Below are 25576 nucleotides of genomic sequence, written 5' to 3'. Positions count from 1 at the left end.
AAAGGATCAGGGTTCAAATGTAAAAGAACTATGGGCAGTAGAAAAAGCCATGGAACATTTCCTTCCCTTACTTTGGGGCCGCCACACTCGAGTCATGACTGACAATCAGGCAGTAGTAGCCTACATCAATTACCAGGGGGGGACGAGATCTCGGGACCTCATGCAAATATCGGATCTACTTTTCCAGCTGGCAGAACAACATCTGTTATCCATCACAGCACTGCATATAAAGGGGGTAGAAAATAAACAGGCAGACTTCCTGAGTCGCAGGCACCTATGACAAGGGGAATGGTCCCTAAACCCCCAAGTCTTCCAACAAATAGTTCAGGCCAGGGGCAAACCAGAAATAGACTTGTTCGCTACCACACACAACAGGAAGGTCAAGAAGTTCTGCTCACTGAATCCAAGGGAAAACCCCTTTGCAGTAGATGCCCTACAAATACCCTGGAAGTTCATCCTGGCCTATGCATTTCCCCCGATAACAATGATCCCAGTAGTGATCAGGGAGGATCGAGCGAAAATAATTCTTATAGCTCCGTTTTGGCCAAGGAGACCTTGGTTCTCCCTTCTGAGACTCATGTCAGTGACAGATCCATGGATATTACCGGAGATTCCAGACCTGCTTTGCCAGGGACCAGTGGTCCACTCAAGTGAAGGGCTTCCATCTAGCAGCCTGGAATTTGAGAGGGTGCTACTGAGTCGCCAGGGATTCTCTCCAGGGCTAGTCTCCACCCTGTTGAAAAGCAGGAAACCTATAACATCCCAAATCTACGATAGAACATGGAAAAAGTTCCTAGACTTCCTGGGGGAACCCTTGGGGGATGTAGCTCCAGTGGGACCTATCCTAGAATTCCTACAGTCGGGGCTGCAACTTGGGTTAGCCACTAACGCACTCAAAGTCCAAGTCTCCGATTTGGGGGGCCCTATATAACTGCAACTTAGCAGCCAATAGGTGGGGGTCCCGGTTCATAAAGTCCTGTGGCAGGTCAAGGCCGGTCATTATCCGAAAGATACCACCCTGGGACCTTAACCTAGTCTTTGAGGCCTTAACCAAAGATCCCTTTGAACCACTACTAGAGCTGTCACCAAAGCTACTTACACTTAAAACTGTGTTACTGGTAGCCTTAACATCAGCCCGGAGAGTGAGCCACCTACAAGCTCTATCTATATGCCCTCCAAATACGCAGATCTTGGATGACCGAGTGGTTCTAAGACCAGACCCCGGCCTACCTCCCCAATGTAGTCCAAAAGTTTCATAGGACTCGGGAGATCTCCTTGCCATCTTTCTGTAACAATCCTAGAAACCCTGGGGAGCAAAAGTTCCATACATTATATGTAAGAAGAGCCATATTACAGTATATGTCTATAATTAGTCAGTGGAGGAAAGATCAGTCCCTTTTTGTAGCCTTTCAGGGTAGTAGAAAAGGGTACGGGGTAGCTAAGAGTACCATTGCCAGATGGATCAGGGAGGCCATTATGTCATCCTACTCTGCAAGTGGCGCTCCGGTTCCAGAAGGCATCAAGGCTCACTCCACCAGAGCCGTGGCTACCTCCTGGGCAGAGAAGGCTGAGGTATCGATTGAACAAATTTGTAAAGCCGCTACTTGGTCCTCACCTTCAACCTTTTTTAAGCATTACCGATTTGATCTATCTTCCTCTACTGACCTAACCTTTGGTAGAAGGGTGCTGCAAGCGGTGGTCCCTCCCTAAGGTGTCTTATTCTACAAAAGTCTTTCATGTGTGCCGTCATGGGAGACAGGAAAACACCAAGGTTACTTACCGGTAGCCGGTTTTTCCGGAGCCCATGACGGCACCTGTATATTTCCCCCCCCTTTTCACTCCTTTGGTGTGCACTATAGTTTAGGTGCTTTTTTAGTTAGAAATAATGTGGTGATAGTTTTACCATGTGTACTAAGCCGGGGAGGCCTCTCATGCTCTGTAAACCAACTGAAGCGAGGGAGAGGTACCGCCCCTTTTATCTTCAGTAGGGTTCCTGTCCTGACTGGGCGGATCCCCTCTCTCATGTGTGCCGTCATGGGCTCCGGAAAAACCGGCTACCGGAAAGTAACCTTGGTGTTTCTTGCTAAAAAAAAAACGCATCTTAGGAAAGAGTGGGACTGTCCTATAACTCAAGGACTGCAACCCAATGCATGGATGGGCCATCGGCTCTCCTGACCAGAGTGTGACAGCTGGATAGACATACATGCTGCCTCATTTTCTGAACACAGTAAGACCAAAAATGGTTTGTTTTTTCTCCTCTTTCTGATTCATTTTTAACCTTAAAAAAGATATATAGATTATATATATATATATATATATATATATATATATATATATATATATATATATATATATATATATATATATATACTCCTGTGAACCACCTGGAGCCTCAGCTGACCTGGTTAACTCCGTTGTGCCCGGATCTGGATGCAGTAGTCCATCCATACAAATGTGAACAATGGCAAAGCAAAGTCCAGCAATAACGTGAGCAATCCAGGATGCTGTTAAAAAATTTTTTCTTTCTTTTTATTCATAAATCCATTAAAATGCAATGGTCCAAGCAGTTCAAAACAGCAATAACGCAGGAAAGTAGTGCAGATAGGACTACTCGTTTCAGCGGCAGAACCCGCCTTCTTCACGGTCCAGAATAAAAAGAAAGAAAAAATTTTTTAACAGCATCCTGGATTGCTCACGTTATTGCTGGACTTTGCTTTGCTGGTGTGTGTGTGTGTGTATGTATGTATGTATGTGTGTATATATATATATATATATATATATATATATATATATATATATATATATATATATATATATATATATATATATATATAATATATATATATTTCATATATGTGTGTATATATATATATATATATATATATATATATATATTTCATATATGTGTGTATATATATATATATATATATATATATATATATATATATATATATATATATATATGTATGTATGTGTAGCGCGGAACGGCTGTTGTCTGTCTTCCAGCACATTGCTCCCATGCCTATGCCCTCTGTATGTGAAATAAAGTGATTTGGTTCACATGAACGGTGAGTGCCATCCTGCCTTTTCTCTTTCTCTACAACGAAATGTTCTGTTTTCCCTTCACCCATGACAGCACCACATGAGAGAGGGATCCGCCCCGCCAGGACACGAACCTACTGAAACATAAGGGGCGGCACCTCTCCCCCGCTTCAGTTGGGTTCCTGTCCTGGAAAGGAATCCCTCTGACAGCGGCGCTGCCTGTCAGGATGAAAAGACCCAGGGCCGTCCCGGCGTGTGAAGATGCAGGGCTGGCTCACCTGCAACGCTGGCCGTCGGCAGCTGGTAGCGCAGTCCCCGGGGTTTTCCTTGTACGGGCCCCGGGTTCGTGCGGGCACGGTCCGATGTCCTCCCTTCGGAGGTTCCTCGCTGTGCCGCCCTCCCCCTGCGCGCGCGCCCGTTCCTTCCCCTGCATGCAGGGGAAGCCGGGGGCGGAGACCGGCATCTGACGTGGGGCGCGTGACGTCATCTGGACGCGACGGTCATGGCGCCGGGCGCGACGCCTGCCAGGAGAAGCGGCTGGCGGTCGCGGGGGGGAGGGGTAATGAGGGGCTCACTCACCACATAAAGGAAGGAGCAGAAGCGGCTGCAGGGGTGACAATGGCGTCTCAGGAGGATCGCTCACCATCCCCGTTGTCCCTGCCCCCATCGCAAGCTTCTGGTCGCAAGAGCCGCTCGAGCGGCAAAAGCAGCAGCCGTCCGAGTCACCGATCGAGGGATTCCTCGAGATCAAGAGAGCGCAGAGCGCGCGCTCCTTCGCAGCCCCAGAACCCGGTATTCGTCTTTCCTGGGTGGTGAGTGATCTCCGTGAAAGTTAGACAATAATAGGCCTTCCTATGTCTTGTTTTTTCTCCTTTAGGGAGGCAAAAAAGCTATAAGCAAAAAGAAAAATAGAGAATGTGCCATATGCCACAGCCCTTTAGCAAAAGACTACCAAAAGGACTTATGTGTCAGCTGTATCCAGCGGACTATGGCTAAAGAGGTGCCGAGCCTGGCAACAAACCTCAGATCGATAATAAAATCTGAGGTGCAGGGCTCACTTAAAAAATTATTAAAAAAGAAGGGTAAGAGTAGGAGAGCCTCCCCGAGTTCCTAGTCAGGCTCCTCCTCTTCGGAATATCATGTTGAACACGGGTCATCTTCATCCTCAGACAGTGATACGGGGGGCAGACCTTGCTTTCCCGTAGAAGATACGGACGCTCTCCTCAAAGCCATCAGGTCCACTATGGGCCTGCAAGTGGAAAAGGTAGAGAGATCACTGGAGGATGTAATGTTTGGCGGCCTGCAAGAAAGGAAGAAGCGTACCTTTCCGGTCAATGACAAGGTTCAGGCCCTAATCGAAAGAGAATGGAAGAAACCGGAGAAGTCAGGTAGCCTTCCCTCCTCTTCAAAGCGAAGATACCCCTTTGAGGCTAAGGACACGGACGTCTGGGACAAGGTCCCAAAGATTGACGCAGCAGTGTCTAGATCTTCCAAGAAGTCGGCCCTGCCCCTGGAGGACTCAGGGGTTTTGAGAGATCCCCTGGATAAAAAAGCGGACTCATACCTAAGGCACACTTGGGAGGCAGCGGCAGGGGGTCTGAAACCGGCAATAGCCGGCACCTGCACAGCCCGATCATTAATGGTCTGGTTGCAACAACTTGAAGAAAAATTAGCCTCCAAGGTACCAAGAGAGAAAATATTAGGAGAAATGTACTTGCTACACGGAGCTGCCGCTTTCTTGGCTGACACCTCCGCCGACTCAATGAGGTTAACGGCAAGAGCAGCGGGGCTATCGAACGCCGCAAGACGGGCGTTATGGCTCAAAGGCTGCCCTGGGGACATTCAATCTAAGGCGAGGTTATGCTCGTTACCATGTGATGGACAGTTCCTGTTTGGGAAAAACCTGGATGACATCCTGGAGAAGGCCGGTGATAAAAAAAAGGGCTTCCCCAGATTCATGGGTGATCAGAGGAGACCGCCCTTTCGGAGGGGAAAGTTCAATCGGGGCCGTCCCCCGGGAGAGCGGAAAAGGTGGGACGACAAGAGGAAAAAAGAACCAGGGTTCATGTTTGGGGGAACTACCGCAACCGCCAAAAAATCCCCGCAATGACGTCAGCCCTCCCGTGGGGGGAAGATTGAAGCTCTTTTCTCAAGAATGGGAGAAAATATCGGCCAACAATTGGATTCTGAGCATTATAAAGAATGGCCTAAAAATCCCTTTCTTCCAGCATCCGAGAGCTTCATTTGTGGTAACCCCCGTCAGAAAGGAACCAGGAGAGCAATCAGCCATAGAAACGGAAATTTTAGGACTGTTGGAGAAACAAGTTCTAATAGAGGTCCCGAAAGATCAAGAGAGAAGGGGGTTATATTCTCCCCTCTTCCTAATAAAAAAAACAGACCTTTCCTTCAGAACAATGATAAATCTCAGGCGCCTCAATCAATGGATCATAAACCAAACATTCAAAATGGAATCGGTGACTTCGGCCATAAGGCTGTTACACCACAACTGCTTCATGGCCGTAATAGATTTGAAGGACGCCTATTACCACATCCCGATGCACCAAGAATACCAGAAATACCTGAGGGTAGCCCTATACATCCAGGGCGACCTCAGGCACTTTCAATTTACAGCTCTTCCGTTTGGCATCTCCATAGCGCCAAGGATTTTTACGAAAGTAATAGCGGAAATGACAGCTTTCCTTCGAATCCACAATGTGATTATGGTGCCTTACTTGGACGATTTTTTGGTCATTGGCAATTCAGAACATCACTGCGCACATCAAGTAGAGAAAATAACAGAAACCCTGCAAAGACTGGGTTGGATGATAAACTTAAAGAAATCAAAACATCAACCCCTAAAGAAACAAACATTTCTAGGTTTCGTCTTGGACTCCGACCGTCAAGTTTGTCTCTTGCCAGAGAAAAAACTAGAGAAGGTGAGAGAAATGACCCTTACGGCAGTACAGCATCCTCACATGACCCTAAGAAGGGCAATGTCCCTGTTGGGCACGCTAACAGCCTGTATTCCTGCGGTCAACTGGGCACAGTTTCATACCCGTCAACTGCAGGCGGATATCTTGTCAGCCCAGAAACGATTGAAAGGGCGTTTAGAAGGGAAGCTGGAACTTTCCGAAAAGGGGAAAAACTCTCTCACTTGGTGGATAGACGGCACAAATTTAGCAGGAGGAACTTTGTGGCACAGGCCCGTGTCCGATGTAATATTGACGGACGCAAGCTCCTCGGGATGGGGGGCACACCTGAGAGAACAAATAGCCCAAGGGTCCTGGGGTCACCTAGAGCAGAAGGCTTCCTCCAACTTAAGAGAGTTAAGAGCGGTGAACAGAGCCTTGGAGGCATTCATTCCCATGTTACAGGGTCAAAACGTCCGAATTATGTCAGACAACAGGGTGGCAGTGGCGTATGTCAACCACCAGGGAGGGACAAGGTCAAACTCCCTAATGGACGAAGCCAGAAGAATCTTTCTCAAAGCAGAACAACATCTAACCTCCCTGACGGCCCTACACATCAGGGGGACAGAAAATGTTCAAGCCGACTTTCTAAGCCGCAACAAGTTAAAACAGGGAGAGTGGGCCTTAAATCGTGTAATATTCCAGAGGATAGTACAGTTATTGGGGCAGCCAGTGATCGACCTTTTTGCCACCAAAAACAACCGGCAAGTGAGGAGGTTCTGCTCGTTAAACCCAGGGGAAAACCCGTGGGCAGTAGACGCTCTGCAAATCCCGTGGCTGTTCATACTGAGCTATGCCTTTCCCCCAGTAGCGTTAATCCCGGCAGTGGTAAAAAAGATAAGAGACGAGCAAGCCAGAGTAATCCTCATAGCCCCGTTCTGGCCAAAAAGACCGTGGTTTTCACTACTAAGAATGATGTCTCTCTCGGACCCGTGGGTACTGCCAGAAATCCCAGATTTATTGGCTCAGGGGCCGATATTCCACAAACAAGTCAAGGGGTTCCATCTGACGGCGTGGAATTTGAGAGGGCACTTTTGAGAGATAAAGGGTTTTCCCCGGGGTTGGTGACTACTCTAATGAAAAGTAGGAAACCAATAACGACCAACATATATGGCAGGACGTGGAAGAAGTTTCTACAATTCCTGGGAAAACCGTTGGGTCAAGAGCCCCCAATCGAGTCCATCTTGAAGTTCCTGCAGGCAGGCCTGCAGCTAGGCCTGGCGGTTAATACCCTCAAGGTACAGGTTTCAGCGCTGGGTGCGTTATACAATTGCAATATAGCGGCAAACAGATGGGTAGCCAGGTTCATAAAATCTTGCCACAGAGCTAGGCCAGTTTCCCTACCAAAAATAGCTCCATGGGATCTAAATCTGGTACTGGAAGCCCTTACGAAGGAGCCGTTTGAACCCATACAGCAGATTTCAACTAAAAATCTCACCCTAAAAACCATCATTTTGGTAGCTCTAACGTCGGCACGTAGAGTTAGTGACTTGCAGGCCCTCTCGGTCAACCCACCATATACCCAGATATACCAGGATAGGGTGGTTATGAGAACAGACCCTGCTTACTTGCCGAAAGTAGTAACTAACTTTCACCGAAACCAAGAAATTGTCCTCCCTTCCTTCTCCGAGAATCCGAAAAACCCAGGGGAGGAGAAATTTCATAGCCTAGACGTTAAAAGAACCCTAGTAGAGTATATGTCTATAACCAGCCAGTGGAGGAGGTCCCAGTCCCTATTCGTAGCCTTCCAGTGTGCTAGGAAAGGTTATGGAGTGTCAAAGGGGACTATTGCCCGATGGATTAGGGAGGCCATTAGTGTAGCCTATTCAGCTAGTGGCGTCCCGGTTCCTGACGGCATCAAGGCTCATTCCACCAGAGCCGTGGCGACCTCCTGGGCTGAGAAAGCAGAGGTATCAATAGAGCAAATTTGTAAGGCCGCTACTTGGGCCTCACCCTCAACCTTCTTTAGACACTATAAACTAAATCTATCCTCCTCTGCTGACTTGACCTTTGGTAGAAGGGTGCTGCAAGCGGTGGTCCCTCCCTAAGGTGTTCGAAGTCTCCAGAATCTCTCATGTGGTGCTGTCATGGGTGAAGGGAAAACCACCATGGTTACTTACCGGTAGCCGGTTTTTCCGGAACCCATGACAGCACCCGTATATTTCCCCCCCTTTTCACCGTTTGGATGTGCACAATAGTCGGGTGTATTTGTGTGATGTGGTGTTGGATAAATATGTAACTAACCGGGAAGTCCTCTCAAATGCTCTGTAATCCAACTGAAGCGGGGGAGAGGTGCCGCCCCTTATGTTTCAGTAGGTTCCTGTCCTGGCGGGGCGGATCGCTCTCTCATGTGGTGCTGTCATGGGTTCCGGAAAAACCGGCTACCGGTAAGTAACCATGGTGGTTTTTTCAATATGGGATTGAGCACCCGTTCCAAGTGGGATTAAGGTGTTTTTTTATTAATGTGAAAAATAATGTGCAGAAATTGAGGGCATTTTTTTCACACAACAGTTCCGGATATCTATTTTCTCAATTTGTGGAGATATATATATATATATATATATATATATATATATATATATATATATTATTAAAAAGAAAAAAGGCTAAATACATGCATGTTAAAAAAAACTTTTTCTTTTAATTTGCATGTATTTATATAGCCTTGTTTTTTTTTTTCACCTGTATACACGCACATATATACATGTATGTATACCTGAAAAATATATTAAACAAATTAAGAAAAGATTCTTCTACTTTTACATAAAGTTCTATTTCTTACTTGATATACAATTCTGACATTACGTCACCTTCCTCTTCCTACAGAGACCGAGCCGCCATTGTTAATTACCAGATATTGGATGGGCCAAGCAAGTTGCCTGTTGTACAAGTGGACAGTAATGGGTTACTGACGTCGGGTTTTCTCACTGGGCTTTCTACCATAGAAATTAATTCTCAGGAACCCTTTGGAATCAACCAAACCATTATTGTGTCAGTTAAGGTAATTTTCCTGGTGCTGAGTGACTGTAATAATTATCTTTGTGTTTTGCGCTGTTTAGTAGTTTTATACTGTTTGTCATTGAAATCAAAGATTGTTCTTGATGCCGCGGTTAAAAACTTAATAAAGTGCCTAGTGGTGCTTGTGTATAACCGCCGCAAAGTGACATAAGTTATAGTCGAAGTTGGATTCGATTCCTGGCTCGCACATTATTTATGGCCGGGCTGTAGCTGTGATTGATTTACCTAGCCACAATAGAGCTGGAGCAGAATCGGCTTTGTGGGTTCATTAAAAGCTCATGGCAATGGGGGAGTCTGGATTAAAGATGTGTCAGATTCAATGTCCGTTGTCTTAATATTGTGGGACAAGCGATAGGTGATGTACTCAAGGGAGCAGTTCAGTTTGGGAGTTTTAGATGATTGTTTTGTATGAAAAGTTGAGTTCTGACCATCAAATACATCATACGGCTTAAGCTTCTGATAAAAGGGGGTTGTAAAACCTCTACACAAACCTTACAGGGGCCGGTAAGTTCAGAAGATTTGAGCCCTTCACCCTTGTGACTTGAAATAACACGAGTTTCACATGCCACCATCTAAAGTTACGCAGGGGCCATGGGTAGTCGTTGTTAAACTGCTAGGAGTGAGATAACATCTAGAACTTTAGATAAAGGACTACATTTTATCATTTTACCGCTGATGAGAAATCCGTACTAGAGTAGAAACCTATGTCCCCTCAGTGTCCTGGCGGGGTAAACTGTAAGATTAGGGTGCGCAACCGACACTTAAACATTTATAAGAATGAAAAGAGATATACCAGGACTTATGAAATCAACTTAATGTTTTCTGTTTTGGTTTTTTTTTTATTGGGGTCACAAGATAAATGCTACAAAAAAAAATTGGTTCTACAATTATGAGAGGGTGATAGTCTCCGTGATATGAGGATCATTTATTGAATTGTCTTTAATGTTTTTAAAATAATTTATGTAGACAACCCTCCAGAAAATCTTCATGTTACTGTGTTCAATTTGACCTCATAATTCCAAAAATGAACACTTTAGAGGTCAGAGAAGCCCCCATTCATTATCAGAGCAAGCTGCTACAAGTGGTTTTGCTCCTTCACAATGGCCATCATTTAGTTGGGAGTATTCTGTTGTGTTGGTGATGAAGCTGGAGGTCAGGCGGTGGTGTTGATGAAGCTGAAGTTGAGGTGGCCCTGGTGAAGCTGGAGGTCAGGTGCTGGTGGCCCTAGTGAAGCTGGAGGTCAGGTGGTGGTGGTGGCGCTGGTGAAGCTGGAGGTCAGGTGGTGGTGGCGCTGGTGAAGCTGGAGGTCAGCTGGTGAAGCAGGAGGTCAGGTGGTGGTGGCCCTGGTTAAGCTGGAGGTCAGGTGGTGGTGGCCCTGGTGAAGCTGGAGATCAGGTGGTGGTGGCCATGGTAAAGCTGGAGGTCAGGTGGTGGTGGCCCTGGTGAAGCTGGAGATCAGGTGGTGGTGGCCATGGTAAAGCTGGAGGTCAGGTGGTGGTGGCCATGGTAAAGCTGGAGGTCAGGTGGTGGTGGCCCTAGTGAAGCTGGAGGTCAGGTGGTGGTGGCCCTGGTGAAGCTGGAGGTCAGCTTGTGGTGGTGGCCCTGGTGAAGCTGGAGGTCAGATTGTGGTGGCGCTGGTGAAGCTGGAGGTCAGCTTGTGGTGGCGCTGGTGAAGCTGGAGGTCAGCTTGTGGTGGCGCTGGTGAAGCTGGAGGTCAGCTTGTGGTGGCGCTGGTGAAGCTAGAGGTCAGCTTGTGGTGGCGCTGGTGAAGCTGGAGGTCAGCTTGTGGTGGCGCTGGTGAAGCTGGAGGTCAGCTTGTGGTGGCGCTGGTGAAGCTGGAGGTCAGCTTGTGGTGGCGCTGGTGAAGCTGGAGGTCAGCTTGTGGTGGCGCTGGTGAAGCTGGAGGTCAGCTTGTGGTGGCGCTGGTGAAGCTGGAGGTCAGCTTGTGGTGGCGCTGGTGAAGCTGGAGGTCAGCTTGTGGTGGCGCTGGTGAAGCTGGAGGTCAGCTTGCGGTGGCGCTGGTGAAGCTGGAGGTCAGCTTGTGGTGAAGCTGGAGGTCAGCTTGTGGTGGCGCTGGTGAAGCTGGAGGTCAGCTTGAGGTGGAGCTGGAGGTCAGCTGGTGGTGGCGCTGGTGATGCTGGAGGTCAGGTGGTGGTGGCGCTGGTGAAACTGGAGGTCAGGTGGTGCTGGCCCTGGTGAAGCTGAAGATCAGGTGGTGGTGGCGCTGGTGAAGCTGGAGATCAGGTGGTGGTGGCGCTGGTGAAGCTGGAGGTGGCGCTGGTGAAGCTGGAGGTGAGCTGCTGGTGGCGCTGGTGAAGCTGGAGGTCAGGTGGTGGTGGCGCTGGTGATGCTGGAGGTCAGCTGGTGAAGCTGGAGGTCAGGTGGTGCTGGCCCTGGTGAAGCTGGAGATCAGGTGGTGGTGGCGCTGGTGATGCTGGAGGTCAGGTGGTGGTGGCGCTGGTGATGCTGGAGGTCTGCTGGTGGTGGCGCTGGTGAAGCTGGAGGTCAGGTGGTGCTGGCCCTGGTGAAGCTGGAGATCAGGTGGTGGTGGCGCTGGTGAAGCTGGAGGTGGCGCTGGTGAAGCTGGAGGTGAGCTGGTGGTGGCGCTGGTGAAGCTGGAGGTCAGGTGGTGGTGACGCTGGTGATGCTGGAGGTCAGGTGGTGGAGAAGCTGATGGTGTTTGTTTTTTATTTCAAGCAGATCTGTCACTAAATTTCACAACCTAAACCACATACATTATTTAATAAATCTCATAGACCTGATGAAGCTGGTGTAGTTCCCATGAAAGGTCATATCAGAATGACTATATAATCATTTTAATAGTTTTTACACCTGTTATTAAAATCAGCCTTTCAGGAGTAATATCTTATTTACCTGAACATATACAGTCATATGTAAAAGTTTGGGCACCCCTATTAATGTTAACCTTTTTTCTTTATAACAGTTTTGGTTTTTGCAACAGCTATTTCAGTTTCATATATCTACTAACTGATGGACTCAGTTATATTTCTGGATTCAAATGAGGTTTATTGTACTAACAGAAAATGTGCAATCTGCATTTAAACAAAATTTGACCGGTGTAAAAGTATGGGCACCCTTATTTTCTTGATTTGAACACTCCTAACTACTTTTTACTGACTTCCTGAAGCACTAAATTGGTTTTGTAACCTCATTGAGCTTTGAACTTCATAGCCAGGTGTATCAAATCATGAGAAAAGGTATTTAAAGTGGCCACTTGCAAGTAGTTCTCCTATTTGATTCTCCTATGAAGAGTGGCATCATGGGCTCCTCAAAACAACTCTCAAATGATCTGAAAACAAAGATTATTCAACATAGCTTTTCAGGGGAAGGATACAAAAAGTTGTCTCAGAGATTTAACCTGTCAGTTTCCACTGTGAGGAACATAGTAAGGAAATGGAAGAACACAGGTACAGTTCTTGTTAAGCCCAGAAGTGGCAGGCCAAGAAAAATATCAGAAAGGCAGAGAAGAAGAATGGTGAGAACAGTCAAGGACAATCCACAGACCACCTCCAAAGACCTGCAGCATCATCTTGCTGCAGATGGTGTCACTGTGCATCGGTCAACAATACAGCGCATGCATAACGCCTTTTTGTATGACCAAACAACTCAATCTTTGTTTCATCAGTCCACAGGACCTTCTTCCAAAATGTAACTGGCTTGTTCTAATGTGCTTTTGCATACCTCAGGCGACTCTGTTTGTGGTGTGTTTGCAGAAACGGCTTCTTTCGCATCACTCTCCCATACAGCTTCTCCTTGTGCAAAGTGCGCTGTATTGTTGACCGATGCACAGTGACACCATCTGCAGCAAGATGATGCTGCAGGTCTTTGGAGGTGGTCTGTGGATTGTCCTTGACTGTTCTCACCATTCTTCTTCTCTGCCTTTCTGATATTTTTCTTGGCCTGCCACTTCTGGGCTTAACAAGAACTGTACCTGTGTTCTTCCATTTCCTTACTATGTTCCTCACAGTGGAAACTGACAGGTTAAATCTCTGAGACAACTTTTTGTATCCTTCCCCTGAAAAGCTATGTTGAATAATCTTTGTTTTCAGATCATTTGAGAGTTGTTTTGAGGAGCCCATGATGCCACTCTTCATAGGAGAATCAAATAGGAGAACTACTTGCAAGTGGCCACTTTAAATACCTTTTCTCATGATTTGATACACCTGGCTATGAAGTTCAAAGCTCAATGAAGTTACAAAACCAATTTAGTGCTTCAGGAAGTCAGTAAAAAGTAGTTAGGAGTGTTCAAATCAAGAAAATGATAAGGGTGCCCATACTTTTGCACCGGTCAAATTTTGTTTAAATGCAGATTGCACATTTTCTGTTAGTACAATAAACCTCATTTGAATCCAGAAATATAACTGAGTCCATCAGTTATTAGATATATGAAACTGAAATACCTGTTGCAAAAAACAAAATTGCTATTAAGAAAAAAGGTTAACATTAATAGGGGTGCCCAAACTTTTACATATGACTGTAACAATATACAAGTATGCATTGTGTGCCGCTGGCGGTAATATACATCCGGCCCTGTGCAGTGGGGTCTGAGATACATAGAGGTGTTAAGGGTCGGGAATAAACCTCTAATATTTGTGTAAGTGATGGGTCTCCACTTTATACCTGCGCTTTTTTTTTTTTTTTTTTTTTTTTTCCATCTTGTCTTTAAATATTCCTGCTATTATCACACAGGTTTCGCCCATCTCGTATATGCGCCTGGTCACCGGCCCGGCCATACTCACGGGCAGCGGCCATCTATTGTCTGCAGTTCCACTGGGAGCTACATTGCGTTTCTCAGCCCGTTTCCATGACAACACCGGCGAGGTCTTCCACGCACAGAATTCCATTCTCAACTTTGCAATTAACAGGTTTGAGTAGATTCAGTATTTTTGTGCATTATCAAAGCCATTAGTTTTCTGTAAATGATGCATTCGGCAGCCACTTTCTCTGCAATCTGTCTCAAATTTGTCATTTAAGAAAAAAAAATGTAAAGACAATATCTGACTTTCCAGATTTGCATAAATACATTTACATGGTTAGAATTTCTGTGAATTACAAGATTTATAACAAAATATAAGAATTTAAAGGGACACTACGCCTAATTCTTCTATGAATTTTTGCTGTTCTTTTCACATTAAGATCTTCAATGAGACTGCGGCTTTACGATCACAAATCGTATCTTGCAGATCTCTGTCTTATAAAAGAAAAAAAAAAATACATATTTATGAATGAGTGTCTTGACGTTAGTAATGCATTTCTTTAACCACATGATGGCAGTGTTGTAGCGTTACTCTCTTACATGGTAATATTGTGGATCTTTTTTGTGTTTTAATCTCGGGTTGTTTTTTATTTTATTTTTTTATGTTCTTGGTTGCAGGGATGATTTTGTACAAATTGGAAAGGGGGCAACAAATGACAGCTTTATCATGCGCACAGTCAACGTTGGTTTTACAATATTTACAGTATGGGATACTGAGAATCCTGGAATTTCCGATTATGTCCCCATCCCTGTACAGCACAGCATATTCCCAGCTGTGAAGGAAGAAGCTGTGGTTGGGGATATCATTTGTTTTTCATGCCCAGTAACAAGCCAGGAAGGTAATAAACTATTATTCAATTAAAAAAAACTATTATACTTGGCCCGTGCAAAATTTTCGCACATTGGTCGTCGGGGGCGCAGGCAATTTCAGAAAAAGCAAGCTGGTCAAATGTAAATGTATTTCATGAGCTGATAAACACACAAAGACAGATATTTAATACAGGTACAGTAATACAGTAAATTGTTTTGATAAGTAGAGGACAAAAAAATGTTTTCCGGTTGAGGTGCCACCTGCAGGTCATTGTGTCTTTCTGTAGGTTCATGAAAATAAATGTTTAAACAGTATTTAGTGATAAAATTATGGATGTGTGGTTTGTTTGGCTGTTTTCTTTCTGAAGGGAGCAAGTTTACCTGTCAAATGGTGTATCATTTGTGTGTGTGGGGCGAAGTCATCAGCAAAAAAAGCAGTGCATGTTTACAAATGTGTTTGCATATGTGACTCACCATTTGTGTTTGTGTGTGTGGGGCAAAGTAATCACTGAAAAAGCAGAGCATGTATACAGATGTGTTTTGCATATGTGACTCACCTGCAGTGAAGTGTGCAATCCTCCAATGTGCCTGAAACAGGCTGGGCAAGCACTTGAGCAAGCTGGAAAGCCCCCAAGGCAAATGTTTGGATTTGTTTGTGATGTCTGTAAGCAGCTTTGTGGTAGTGTGCTTTGGGGTACTGTGGTGCCACCTGCAGGTCATTTTTCCTTACTGCAGATTTATTAAAATTAATATTTAGACTGTATTTAGTGATAAAATCGTGGATGTGTGGTTTGTTTGGCTATTTTATTGCTGAAGGGAGCAAGTTTACCTTTCAAATGGTGTATCATTTGTGTGTGTGGGTGGAGTATGAACGGAGATACAAAGGAAGCACCGAAAAGCGGTGTTTAGACATAATAGAATAGATATATTTTGTCTGCTGTATAATAATCATAATATATTATGAAATTTGTATATATGTGTGTATGTTTATATATAATCAGAATATATATGTAATGGTCACGTGTGACTGGACACACCGCCTCCAGCAGGGCGAATTTATAGGACACACGCGACCCTGGATACACCGCCTCCAGTAAGGCGAATTTAAATAATAAGACGTGCAGCCGGATACACCGCCTCCAGCAGGCGAATTTCAGAAATACACGTAAAACCGGATACACCGCCTCCAGCAGGGCGAATTTAAATAATAAGGGGAAACACCAGAGAAACAATTACAGTGGTGGGCCCTGCGATAGGGAATGGGGACGTGGAGACCTCCTGCTCTCCCCTGAGTCAGTGTCTCTACATTCCTAATGATCCCTAGGCCAGTTCCGCATCGGGCGCCGCTCAGGATACATTTAAACTCTAGCTCGCCCTGCACCTACCCCTTTCTAGTGAAATGGCCGGTGCAGAGACTAATCCCACCACTGCACTGAAACACACACAAAGGAAAGGCACAAACAGGGAAACACCACTTAGCTTTACTCTGTTGCACTCGCTCCTGGCAGCAGAGTCCACCACCAGAATGCAGCTCTCCTCTTGAAACGCTGCCACCAAGCTCTGTCAGAGCTGCAAGGAAATTCCCTCTGACTCCTTCCACACCAGGGCTCTGACCGTGCAGCAAGGAGCTCTCTCCAGCTCCTTCCTCCACCAGGGATGGTTGGAAATGAATACTATCACCAAACGCTGACTGCAACACCTGTGACTCTTTTATAGCAGAGCCAGCAATCACACCTGCATTATAACATATGCACTTAACTAAAGAAACAGAGTGCAATGATGCTCACCACCATCGGGGGCAAACTCAGAACAAAGGACACCACAGTGCAATAATCCAAATGGCTACCGGGGGCAAAAAGCACACTTAAGCACACAGCTTAAGGAAAAAAAAAAGTTACATGTGCTTTTAACTGTAATCATCCTACCTGGATCATGACTATATATATATATATATATATATATATATATATATATATATATATATATATATATATATATATATATATAATATATATATAATCAGTGCCTGCAAGTAGTATTCAACCCCCTGCAGGTTTACACATTCGGAATTAACTTGGCATTGTGACATTTGGACTGTAGATCAGCCTGGAAGTGTGAAATGCACTGCAGCAAAAAAGAATGTTATTTCTTTGTTTAATTTTTTTGTAAATTGTGAAAAGTTTATTCAGAGGGTCATTTATTATTCAACCCCTCAAACCACCAGAATTCTGTTTGGTTCCCCTAAAGTATTAAGAAGTATTTCAGGCACAAAGAACAATGAGCTTCACATGTTTGGATTAATTATCTCTTTTTCCAGCCTTTTCTGACTATTTAAGACCCTCCCCAAACTTGTGAACAGCACTCATACATGGTCAACATGGGAAAGACAAAGGAGCATTCCAAGGCCATCAGAGACAAGATCGTGGAGGGTCACAAGGCTGGCAAGGGGTACAAAACCCTTTCCAAGGAGTTGGGCCTACCTGTCTCCACTGTTGGGAGCATCATCCGGAAGTGGAAGGCTTATGGAACTACTGTTAGCCTTCCACGGCCTGGACAGCCTTTGAAAGTTGCCTCCCGTGCCGAGGCCAGGCTTGTCCGAAGAGTCAAGGCTAACCCAAGAACAACAAGGAAGGAGCTCCGGGAAGATCTCATGGCAGTGGGGACATTGGTTTCAGTCAATACCATAAGTAACGTACTCCACCGCAATGGTCTCCGTTCCAGACGAGCCCGTAAGGTACCTTTACTTTCAAAGCGTCATGTCAAGGCTCGTCTACAGTTTGCTCATGATCACTTGGAGGACTCTGAGACAGACTGGTTCAAGGTTCTCTGGTCTGATGAGACCAAGATCGAGATCTTTGGTGCCAACCACACACGTGACGTTTGGAGACTGGATGGCACTGCATACGACCCCAAGAATACCATCCCTACAGTCAAGCATGGTGGTAGCAGCATCATGCTGTGGGGCTGTTTCTCAGCCAAGGTGCCTGGCCATCTGGTCCGCATCCATGGGAAGATGGATAGCACGGCCTACCTGGAGATTTTGGCCAAGAACCTCCGCTCCTCCATTAAGGATCTTAAGATGGGTCGTCATTTCATCTTCCAACAAGACAACGACCCAAAGCACACAGCCAAGAAAACCAAGGCCTGGTTCAAGAGGCAAAAAATCAAGGTGTTGGAGTGGCCTAGTCAGTCTCCTGACCTTAACCCAATTGAAAACTTGTGGAAGGAGCTCAAGATTAAAGTCCACATGAGACACCCAAAGAACCTAGATAACTTGGAGAAGATCTGCATAGAGGAGTGGGCCAAGATAACTCCAGAGACCTGTGCCGGCCTGATCAGGTCTTATAAAAGACGATTATTAGCTGTAATTGCAAACAAGGGTTATTCCACAAAATATTAAACCTAGGGGTTGAATAATAATTGACCCACACTTTTATGTTTTTAAAATTTATTCAAATTTAACTGAGCAACATAACTTTTTGGTTTGTAAGACTTATGCATCTGTTAATAAATCCTGCTCTTGTGTGAAGTTTGAAGGCTCTAACTTATTTGCATCTTATCAAACCTGCTAAATCTGCAGGGGGGTGAATACTACTTGTAGGCACTGTATGTATGTATGTATATGTGTGTATATATATATATATATATATATATATATATATATATATATATATATATATATATATATATATACACTCACTGGCCACTTTATTAGGTACACCTGTCCAACTGTGTGTTAAGACTTAATTTCTAATCAGCCAATCACATGGCGGCAACTCAGTGCATTTAGGCATGTAGACATGGTCAAGACAATCTCCTGCAGTTCAAACCGAGCATCAGTATGGGGAAGAAAGGTGATTTGAGTGCCTTTGAACGTGGCATGATTGTTGGTGCCAGAAGGGCTGGTCTGAGAATTTCAGAAACTGCTGATCTACTGGGATTTTCACGCACAACCATCTCTAGGGTTTACAGAGAATGGTCCGAAAAAGAAAAAAAATCCAGTGAGCGGCAGTTCTGTGGCCGGAAATGCCTTGTTGATGCCAGAGGTCAGAGGAGAATGGGCAGACTGGTTCGAGCTGATAGAAAGGCAACAGTGACTCAAATTGCCACCCGTTACAACCAAGGTAGGCAGAAGAGCATCTCTGAACGCACAGTGCGTCGAACTTTGAGGCAGATGGGCTACAGCAGCAGAAGACCACACTGGGTACCACTCCTCTCAGCTAAGAACAGGAAACTGAGGCTACAATTTGCACAAGCTCATCGAAATTGGACAGTAGAAGATTGGAAAAACGTTGCCTGGTCTGATGAGTCTCGATTTCTGCTGCGACATTCGGATGGTAGGGTCAGAATTTGGCGTAAACAACATGAAAGCATGGATCCATCCTGCCTTGTATCAACGGTTCAGGCTGGTGGTGGTGGTGTCATGGTGTGGGGAATTTTTTCTGGGCACTCTTTGGGCCCCTTGGTACCAATTGAGCATCGTTGCAACGCCACAGCCTACCTGAGTATTGTTGCTGACCATGTCCATCCCTTTATGACCACAATGTACCCAACATCTGATGGCTACTTTCAGCAGGATAATGCGCCATGTCATAAAGCTCGAATCATCTCAGATTGGTTTCTTGAACATGACAATGAGTTTACTGTACTCAAATGGCCTCCTCAGTCACCAGATCTCAATCCAATAGAGCATCTTTGGGATGTGGTGGAACGGGAGATTCGCATCAGGGATGTGCAGCCGACAAATCTGCGCCAACTGTGTGATGCCATCATGTCAATATGGTCCAAAATCTCTGAGGAATGCTTCCAGCACCTTGTTGAATCTCTGCCACGAAGAATTGAGGCAGTTCTGAAGGCAAAAGGGGGTCCAACCCCTTACTAGCATGGTGTACCTAATAAAGTGGCCAGTGAGTGTGTGTGTATATATATATGAAGGTAACAGTGATTCCAATGGTGATAGGAGCACTTGGAGCAGTGACCCCTAAGTTGGAAGAATGGCTACAAAAAAAAAATAATAAAAAAAAAATATTATATATACACATATACATACACACATATATATACATCTCTATCTATCACACTATTTATATATATATATATATATATATATATATATATATATATATATATAAATAGTGTGATAGATAGAGATGTATATATATGTGTGTATGTATATGTGTATATATAATATTTTTTTTTTATTATTTTTTTTTTGTAGCCATTCTTCCAACTTAGGGGTCACTGCTCCAAGTGCTCCTATCACCATTGGAATCACTGTTACCTTCACCTTCCACATCTTCTCCAGTTGTCCTTTGAGGCCCTGGTATTTCTCCAGCTTCTCATATTCCTTCTTTCTGATGTTGCTCTCACTTGGCACTGCCACCTGGACTTAGGAGGACTTAGCCCATATGCTGTGCAGATCTTCCTGTATACAATTCCCGCTACTTGGTTGTGGCGTTCAGTATACGCTGTTCCTGCTTGCATTTTGCATCCTGACACTGTTTTGGACGGTTTCTGAGGTTTCTTTGCATAGTCTGCACCTTGAGTCTTGTCTTGTGTGGTATATTCCTGCTTCTATGGATCTTGTACTTGGTACTTGCTCTTGTGCCGCTATGATTAGTGTCTCTGTGCTGTCTCAGAGTCCAGCTTTCTCCAGCCATTGGTAGGATTTCTCCATGTCACCCACCTCCATTATCTGTCAATGGTACATGCCATGCAGCGGCTTGTCTTGCCATGGCGCTTCATGTTCCTGTTCTTCCTTCCAGATCTGTTGTTGCTGCCTCAGACTTTCTCTCAGCATCTCATCTTCTGGTGCCATTCTTCTGATATATTCCTGGATACTCCTTATTTCATCTGTGATGGTGGCTTGGATGCTTATAAAGCCTCGGCCGCCCTCCTTTCTGTTATACAATCTTTGGGTGCTAGACTTAGGGTGGAGCCTCCATGCATTGTGAGGAGCTTTTGTCTTCACATCTGCAGCTTCCATCTCTTCTTTGGGCCAGCACACTTTGCCAGCAGGGTATCTGATAAATGGCAGGGCATATGTATTGATGGCTCAGATTTTTTTCTTCCCATTGAGCACTATACACTATTAGCACTAGAGTGCCTACCTCAATAAACATGAGTGGCACGAACAGTGTCATGCCGGCTTGGACGTCGCCCGAATTAACAAGGTACGCGCCAGATGTTGAGGAGCCAGGACAATCTGATGAAAAGTGGGCTACTGGAACAAACCATACATGGACAAGGCAAGAGAACCTGGATATAGGTAGATACATTTTTTTTTGTGGCCTGCTGGAGGTCATTTTGCAGGGCTCTGGCAGTGCCCCTCCTGTTCCTCCTTGCACAAAGGTGGAGGTAGCGGTTCTGCTGCTGGGTTCTTGCCCTCCTACGGCCCCCTCCACGTCTCCTGGTGTTGCTTCCTAAGTGGACAGTTTGATTTCACAGAAGTTTGATTTACTTGGAGTTATTTTCTGTTATGTAAGTGTTCCCTTTATTTTTTTGAGCAGTGTGTGTATAGTAGTGTGTGTGTGTGTGTGTGTGTGTGTGTGTGTGTGTGTGTGTGTGTGTGTGTATATATATATATATATATATATATATATATATATATACACAGTGTATATATATATATTATACACACACAGTACAGACCAAAAGTTTGGACACACCTCATTCCAAGAGTTTTCTTTATTTTCATGACTATGAAAATTGTAGATTCACTCTGAAGGCATCAAAATTATGAATTAACCAGGGGAAGAGTCTTGAGGAGATCATTTGCATATTCCCAGTGCCTTCTGGGATAAGTGGAGAGTCTCCGCGAGCTCAACGATCACTGGGTTTTGGCCGTTGCAGCTGAAAAGAGGAAATCGGAAAACCAATTTTGGCTCATCTTTCATCGTTTTTAAGAAATCTCAATATGGAAGAGGTCAGGAGCCATTTGGTGAGCTGCATTTCTTGCTACATGTTAACAGACTTACCAGTTGAAAAGCCAAACTTCACATGCCAGAAATGCAAGCTTGTGTCCCTGTTGGAGGAAAAGTTGCAAAATCTCGAAGAGAGGTTAGCTACATTGAAAATCATTAAGGAAGGTGAAGAGTTCTTGGACAGAGCAGAATTATCTCTTCATGTTACAGAAAGAGAAGAAATTCGAAGTGCACCTGAAGAAACAGAGGAATGGAGACATGTGACCCAGAGAAGCAGGAGGATCAGGAGGCAGTCGGCACCCATACTTCTCAGGAACCAGTACCAGGCTCTCACGCAGGAAAACGATGAAGAAATACATCAGGATAAGACTTTGCCCACAAACGGCAACCTTGTACACCTTCAGAGTCCTCCTGGATGGAGAAAGAAAAATGTTGTGAAGAAGAAACGGAGAGTGGTGGTCATGGGGGATTCCCTGTTGAGAGGAACAGAGGCCGCTATCTGCAGACCGGATATAACTTCAAGAGAAATGTGCTCTTCCAGGTGCAAAAATTTAAAGATGTGTCTGACAGGATATCAGGACTCTTCAGACCTACAGATGACTACCCATTCCTGCTACTACATGTGGGGACAAATGACACCGCAAGAAACGACCTGGAAACCATCTGCAGAGACTTTGAAGACTTAGGCAAGAAAGTGAAAGAACTGGGAGCGCAGGTGGTCTTCTCTTCAATCCTCCCAGTGGATGGCCATGGAACAAGGAGGTGGAATAAGATTCTGCAGGTGAACAACTGGCTACGTCGATGGTGCCGTCAGCAACGATTTGGATTTATGGATCACGGAATGAATTACCTTTATGATGGACTACTTGCTAGAGATGGGGTGCACCTTACGAAGACTGGAAAACATGTATTTGGAAGTCGCCTTGCTACACTTGTAAGGAGAGCTTTAAACTAGAACAACATGGGAAGGGAAGCAAAAGACCAGAAAAAGCCATACACCTGACAAATGCTATTGAGAACTCTGCTATTAGAAGTGGAAAGGAAGAACAAAGACAAAAGAATCTAATTAATAAAAATATTGGAGAAAGAGAAACCAATCACAAACTAAAATGTTTCTATACTAATGCACAAAGCATGGGCAACAAACAAGGAGAATTGGAACTACTAACACAGGAAAAGAAATATGATGTCATTGGAATCACTGAAACTTGGTGGGACGATACACATGATTGGAATACAAGGCTAGAAGGATACAACTTATTTGCAAGAAACAGACTTGATAAACGAGGAGGAGGTGTCGCATTGTTTGTTAGAAACGCGTATATCTGCACAGAGATTGAAGCTTCAGAGACTGGGAGTTCTGTGGAAACTGTTTGGGTAAGAATACAAGGACAGAACAATGGAAAGGACACCATTGTAGGCATTTACTACAGGCCGCCTGTGCAAGCTGAAGATATGGATGAACTTTTTATGCATCAAATGGCCAAGTTCTCCAAACAATGACATAGTTGTCATGGGAGATTTCAACTATCCAGACATTTGTTGGGAATCTCTCTCAGGCAAAACTAACAGGTCAAGGAAATTCTTATCCTCTCTTGCTGACAACTTTATCTTCCAAAAGGTAGGGGACAAAACAAGGGGAACTGCTACCTTGGATCTAATCCTTATAAACAGGGAGGAAATGGTTGAGGAGGTAAAAGTGGCTGGGACCCTAGAAGGTAGCGACCATGCTATTTTAGAATTTTGGATAACTAGAGGAGGAAGACCTATGAAGACTCAGATGTCAAGGTTAGATTTCAGAAAGGCAGATTTTAAGGGATTCAGAAAGAGAATTGGAGGGATCCAATGGCTGGATATCCTTAAAGACAAAAATGTCCAGGAAGGATGGGAAATCTTGAAAAATGAAATTCTCAAAGCACAAATGTTAACAATTCCGAAAAGAGGGAAGAATAGGAAGCATTTAAGGAAACCTGGATGGATGAACACAGAACTTAAGCACATGCTAAAAAGGAAGAAAAAAATGTTTATAAAATGGAAAGAGGGAGGCATATCTAAATAAGAATATAATGCTGTCTGCAGAACCTGCAGGGCACAAATCTGATTATCTAAAGCTGACAATGAATTGAGGCTTGCAAGAGATGTCAAAAGCAATAATAAAGGATTTTGGGGATATGTAAAAAGTAAAAGAAAAGTCAAAGATGCTACAGGATTTTTACAGGATGAAAATGATGAAATGGTAAGACAGGATGTTGAGAAGGCCGACCTTTTAAATTCCTATTTTGCATCTGTTTTCTCTCAGAAAGGAAATGTAACATCAACTGTTCGTCACTGTCCTATTAAGGGAATAGAAGAATCCAGGATATCTATAAACAGAAAGATAGTGAGGAAACACTTAGCTAACTAAATGAATTCAAGTCTCCAGGTCCAGATGAATTACACCCCAGAGTACTGAAGGAGATAGCAGAAGAAATTTTTGAACCCCTCTCCATAATCTTTGAAAATTCTTGGAGAACAGGAGAAGTCCCAGAAGACTGGAGAAGAGCAAATGTTGTTCCTATCTTCAAAAAGGGGAAGAAGGTGGACCCAGGCAACTATAGGCCGGTGAGTCTGACTTCTATACCAGGAAAGATCTTTGAACAAATTATTAAACATGTATGTCAGTACCTGGATAAGAATGAAGTGATTAAACAGAGTCAGCATGGGTTTGTAACTAATAAGTCATGTCAGACTAACTTAATTTCCTTCTATGATGGAATCACTGATTGGGTGGATCAAGGAAATGCTGTAGATATAGTATATCTTGACTTCAGCAAAGCATTTGACAAAGTATCTCATACAATCCTTATTGAAAAAATGGCTAAGTATGGAATGGACAAAGCAACTGTTAGGTGGATTCATAACTGGCTTAGTGATCGGACCCAAAGAGTGGTCGTAAATGGCTGCACATCCAGTTGGAAAAATGTCTCAAGTGGGGTACCACAGGGCTCTGTCCTGAGCCCTGTATTGTTCAACATCTTTATCAACGATTTAGATGAAGGAATTGATAGTAAACTGATTAAATTTGCTGATGACACAAATCTAGGAGGGATAGCTAATACTAGAGAAGAGAGAGGATTCAAAAAGATATAAATAAACTGGAGAAGTGGGCAGCAATTAACAGAATGGTTTTTAACAGGGAAAAATGCAAAGTACTACATCTGGGCCATAAAAATGAAAAAAGCATATACAGAATGGGAGGAATAGGGCTAAGCAACAGCACGTGTGAAAAAGACTTGGGTATACTAATAGATCACAGACTGAATATGAGGCAACAGTGTGATGCAGCAGCAAAAAAGGCAAATGCAATTCTAAGATGAGATAAGATAATCCTTTAATCGTCCCACCATGGGGAAATTCAGAGCATTACAATAGCAAGGCAGGAACAAGTACAGATACAGATGCATAAAGGCATTACATTGACAGTAGGTAGGTACATATACGGGGAAGAAAAGAAAAAAAAAAAAAAATCTAACCGGACTGTCACAACTTTGGATCGATCAGTTCATTGTTTGGGTCGTTCTCCGTTTTGGACAGTGCTGGTTATACAGCCTAACTGCAGCAGAAAGGAAGGACTTTCGATAGCGCTCCCTCTCACATTTAGGATGAAGTAGCCGGTCACTGACAGTACTGCACATCTTTGTCACGGTCTCATGCATGGGATGGGAATCATTCTGCACCATGTAGCTCACATTGGCCGGTATCCTCCTGTCGCCTACTTCCTGAACTGGATCAAGGGGGCATCCCAGGACAGAGCTGTCCCTTCTAATCAGTTTGTCCAGCCTATTCCTATCCCTGGTTGATATGCCACTACCCTAGCACGCCACACCAAAGAAGATGACTGATGCCACAACAGAGTTGAAGGATGCAAGGAGTTCCCCTCTAACTCCGAAGGCTCTCAGCCTTCTGAGCAGATAAAGCCTGCTTTGGCTCTTCCTGTACACTGCATCCAAGTGATGGGCCCAGTCAAGCTTATTATTGAGGATCACACCAAGGTACTT

General features: G+C 44.5%; 1 protein-coding gene across 1 annotated transcript in view; it reads left to right on the top strand.

Annotated features, from left to right (window-relative positions):
- Positions 1–25576, top strand: part of NUP210 (nucleoporin 210) — a 150210-nt gene that overhangs the window by 104322 nt on the left and 20312 nt on the right. Inside the window, exons 30-32 of the mRNA XM_073574284.1 lie at positions 8838–9012; positions 13740–13915; positions 14425–14645. Of these exons, the coding sequence (XP_073430385.1) occupies positions 8838–9012; positions 13740–13915; positions 14425–14645 (572 nt within the window). The remainder of the gene's footprint in view (positions 1–8837; positions 9013–13739; positions 13916–14424; positions 14646–25576) is intronic.

Source organism: Dendrobates tinctorius, unplaced genomic scaffold (assembly GCF_039654945.1).
Source record: "Dendrobates tinctorius isolate UK_male_01 unplaced genomic scaffold, ASM3965494v1 ptg000038l, whole genome shotgun sequence".
Classification (NCBI taxonomy): Eukaryota; Metazoa; Chordata; class Amphibia; order Anura; family Dendrobatidae; genus Dendrobates; species Dendrobates tinctorius.
This window is presented reverse-complemented; position numbering and strand designations above follow the sequence as displayed.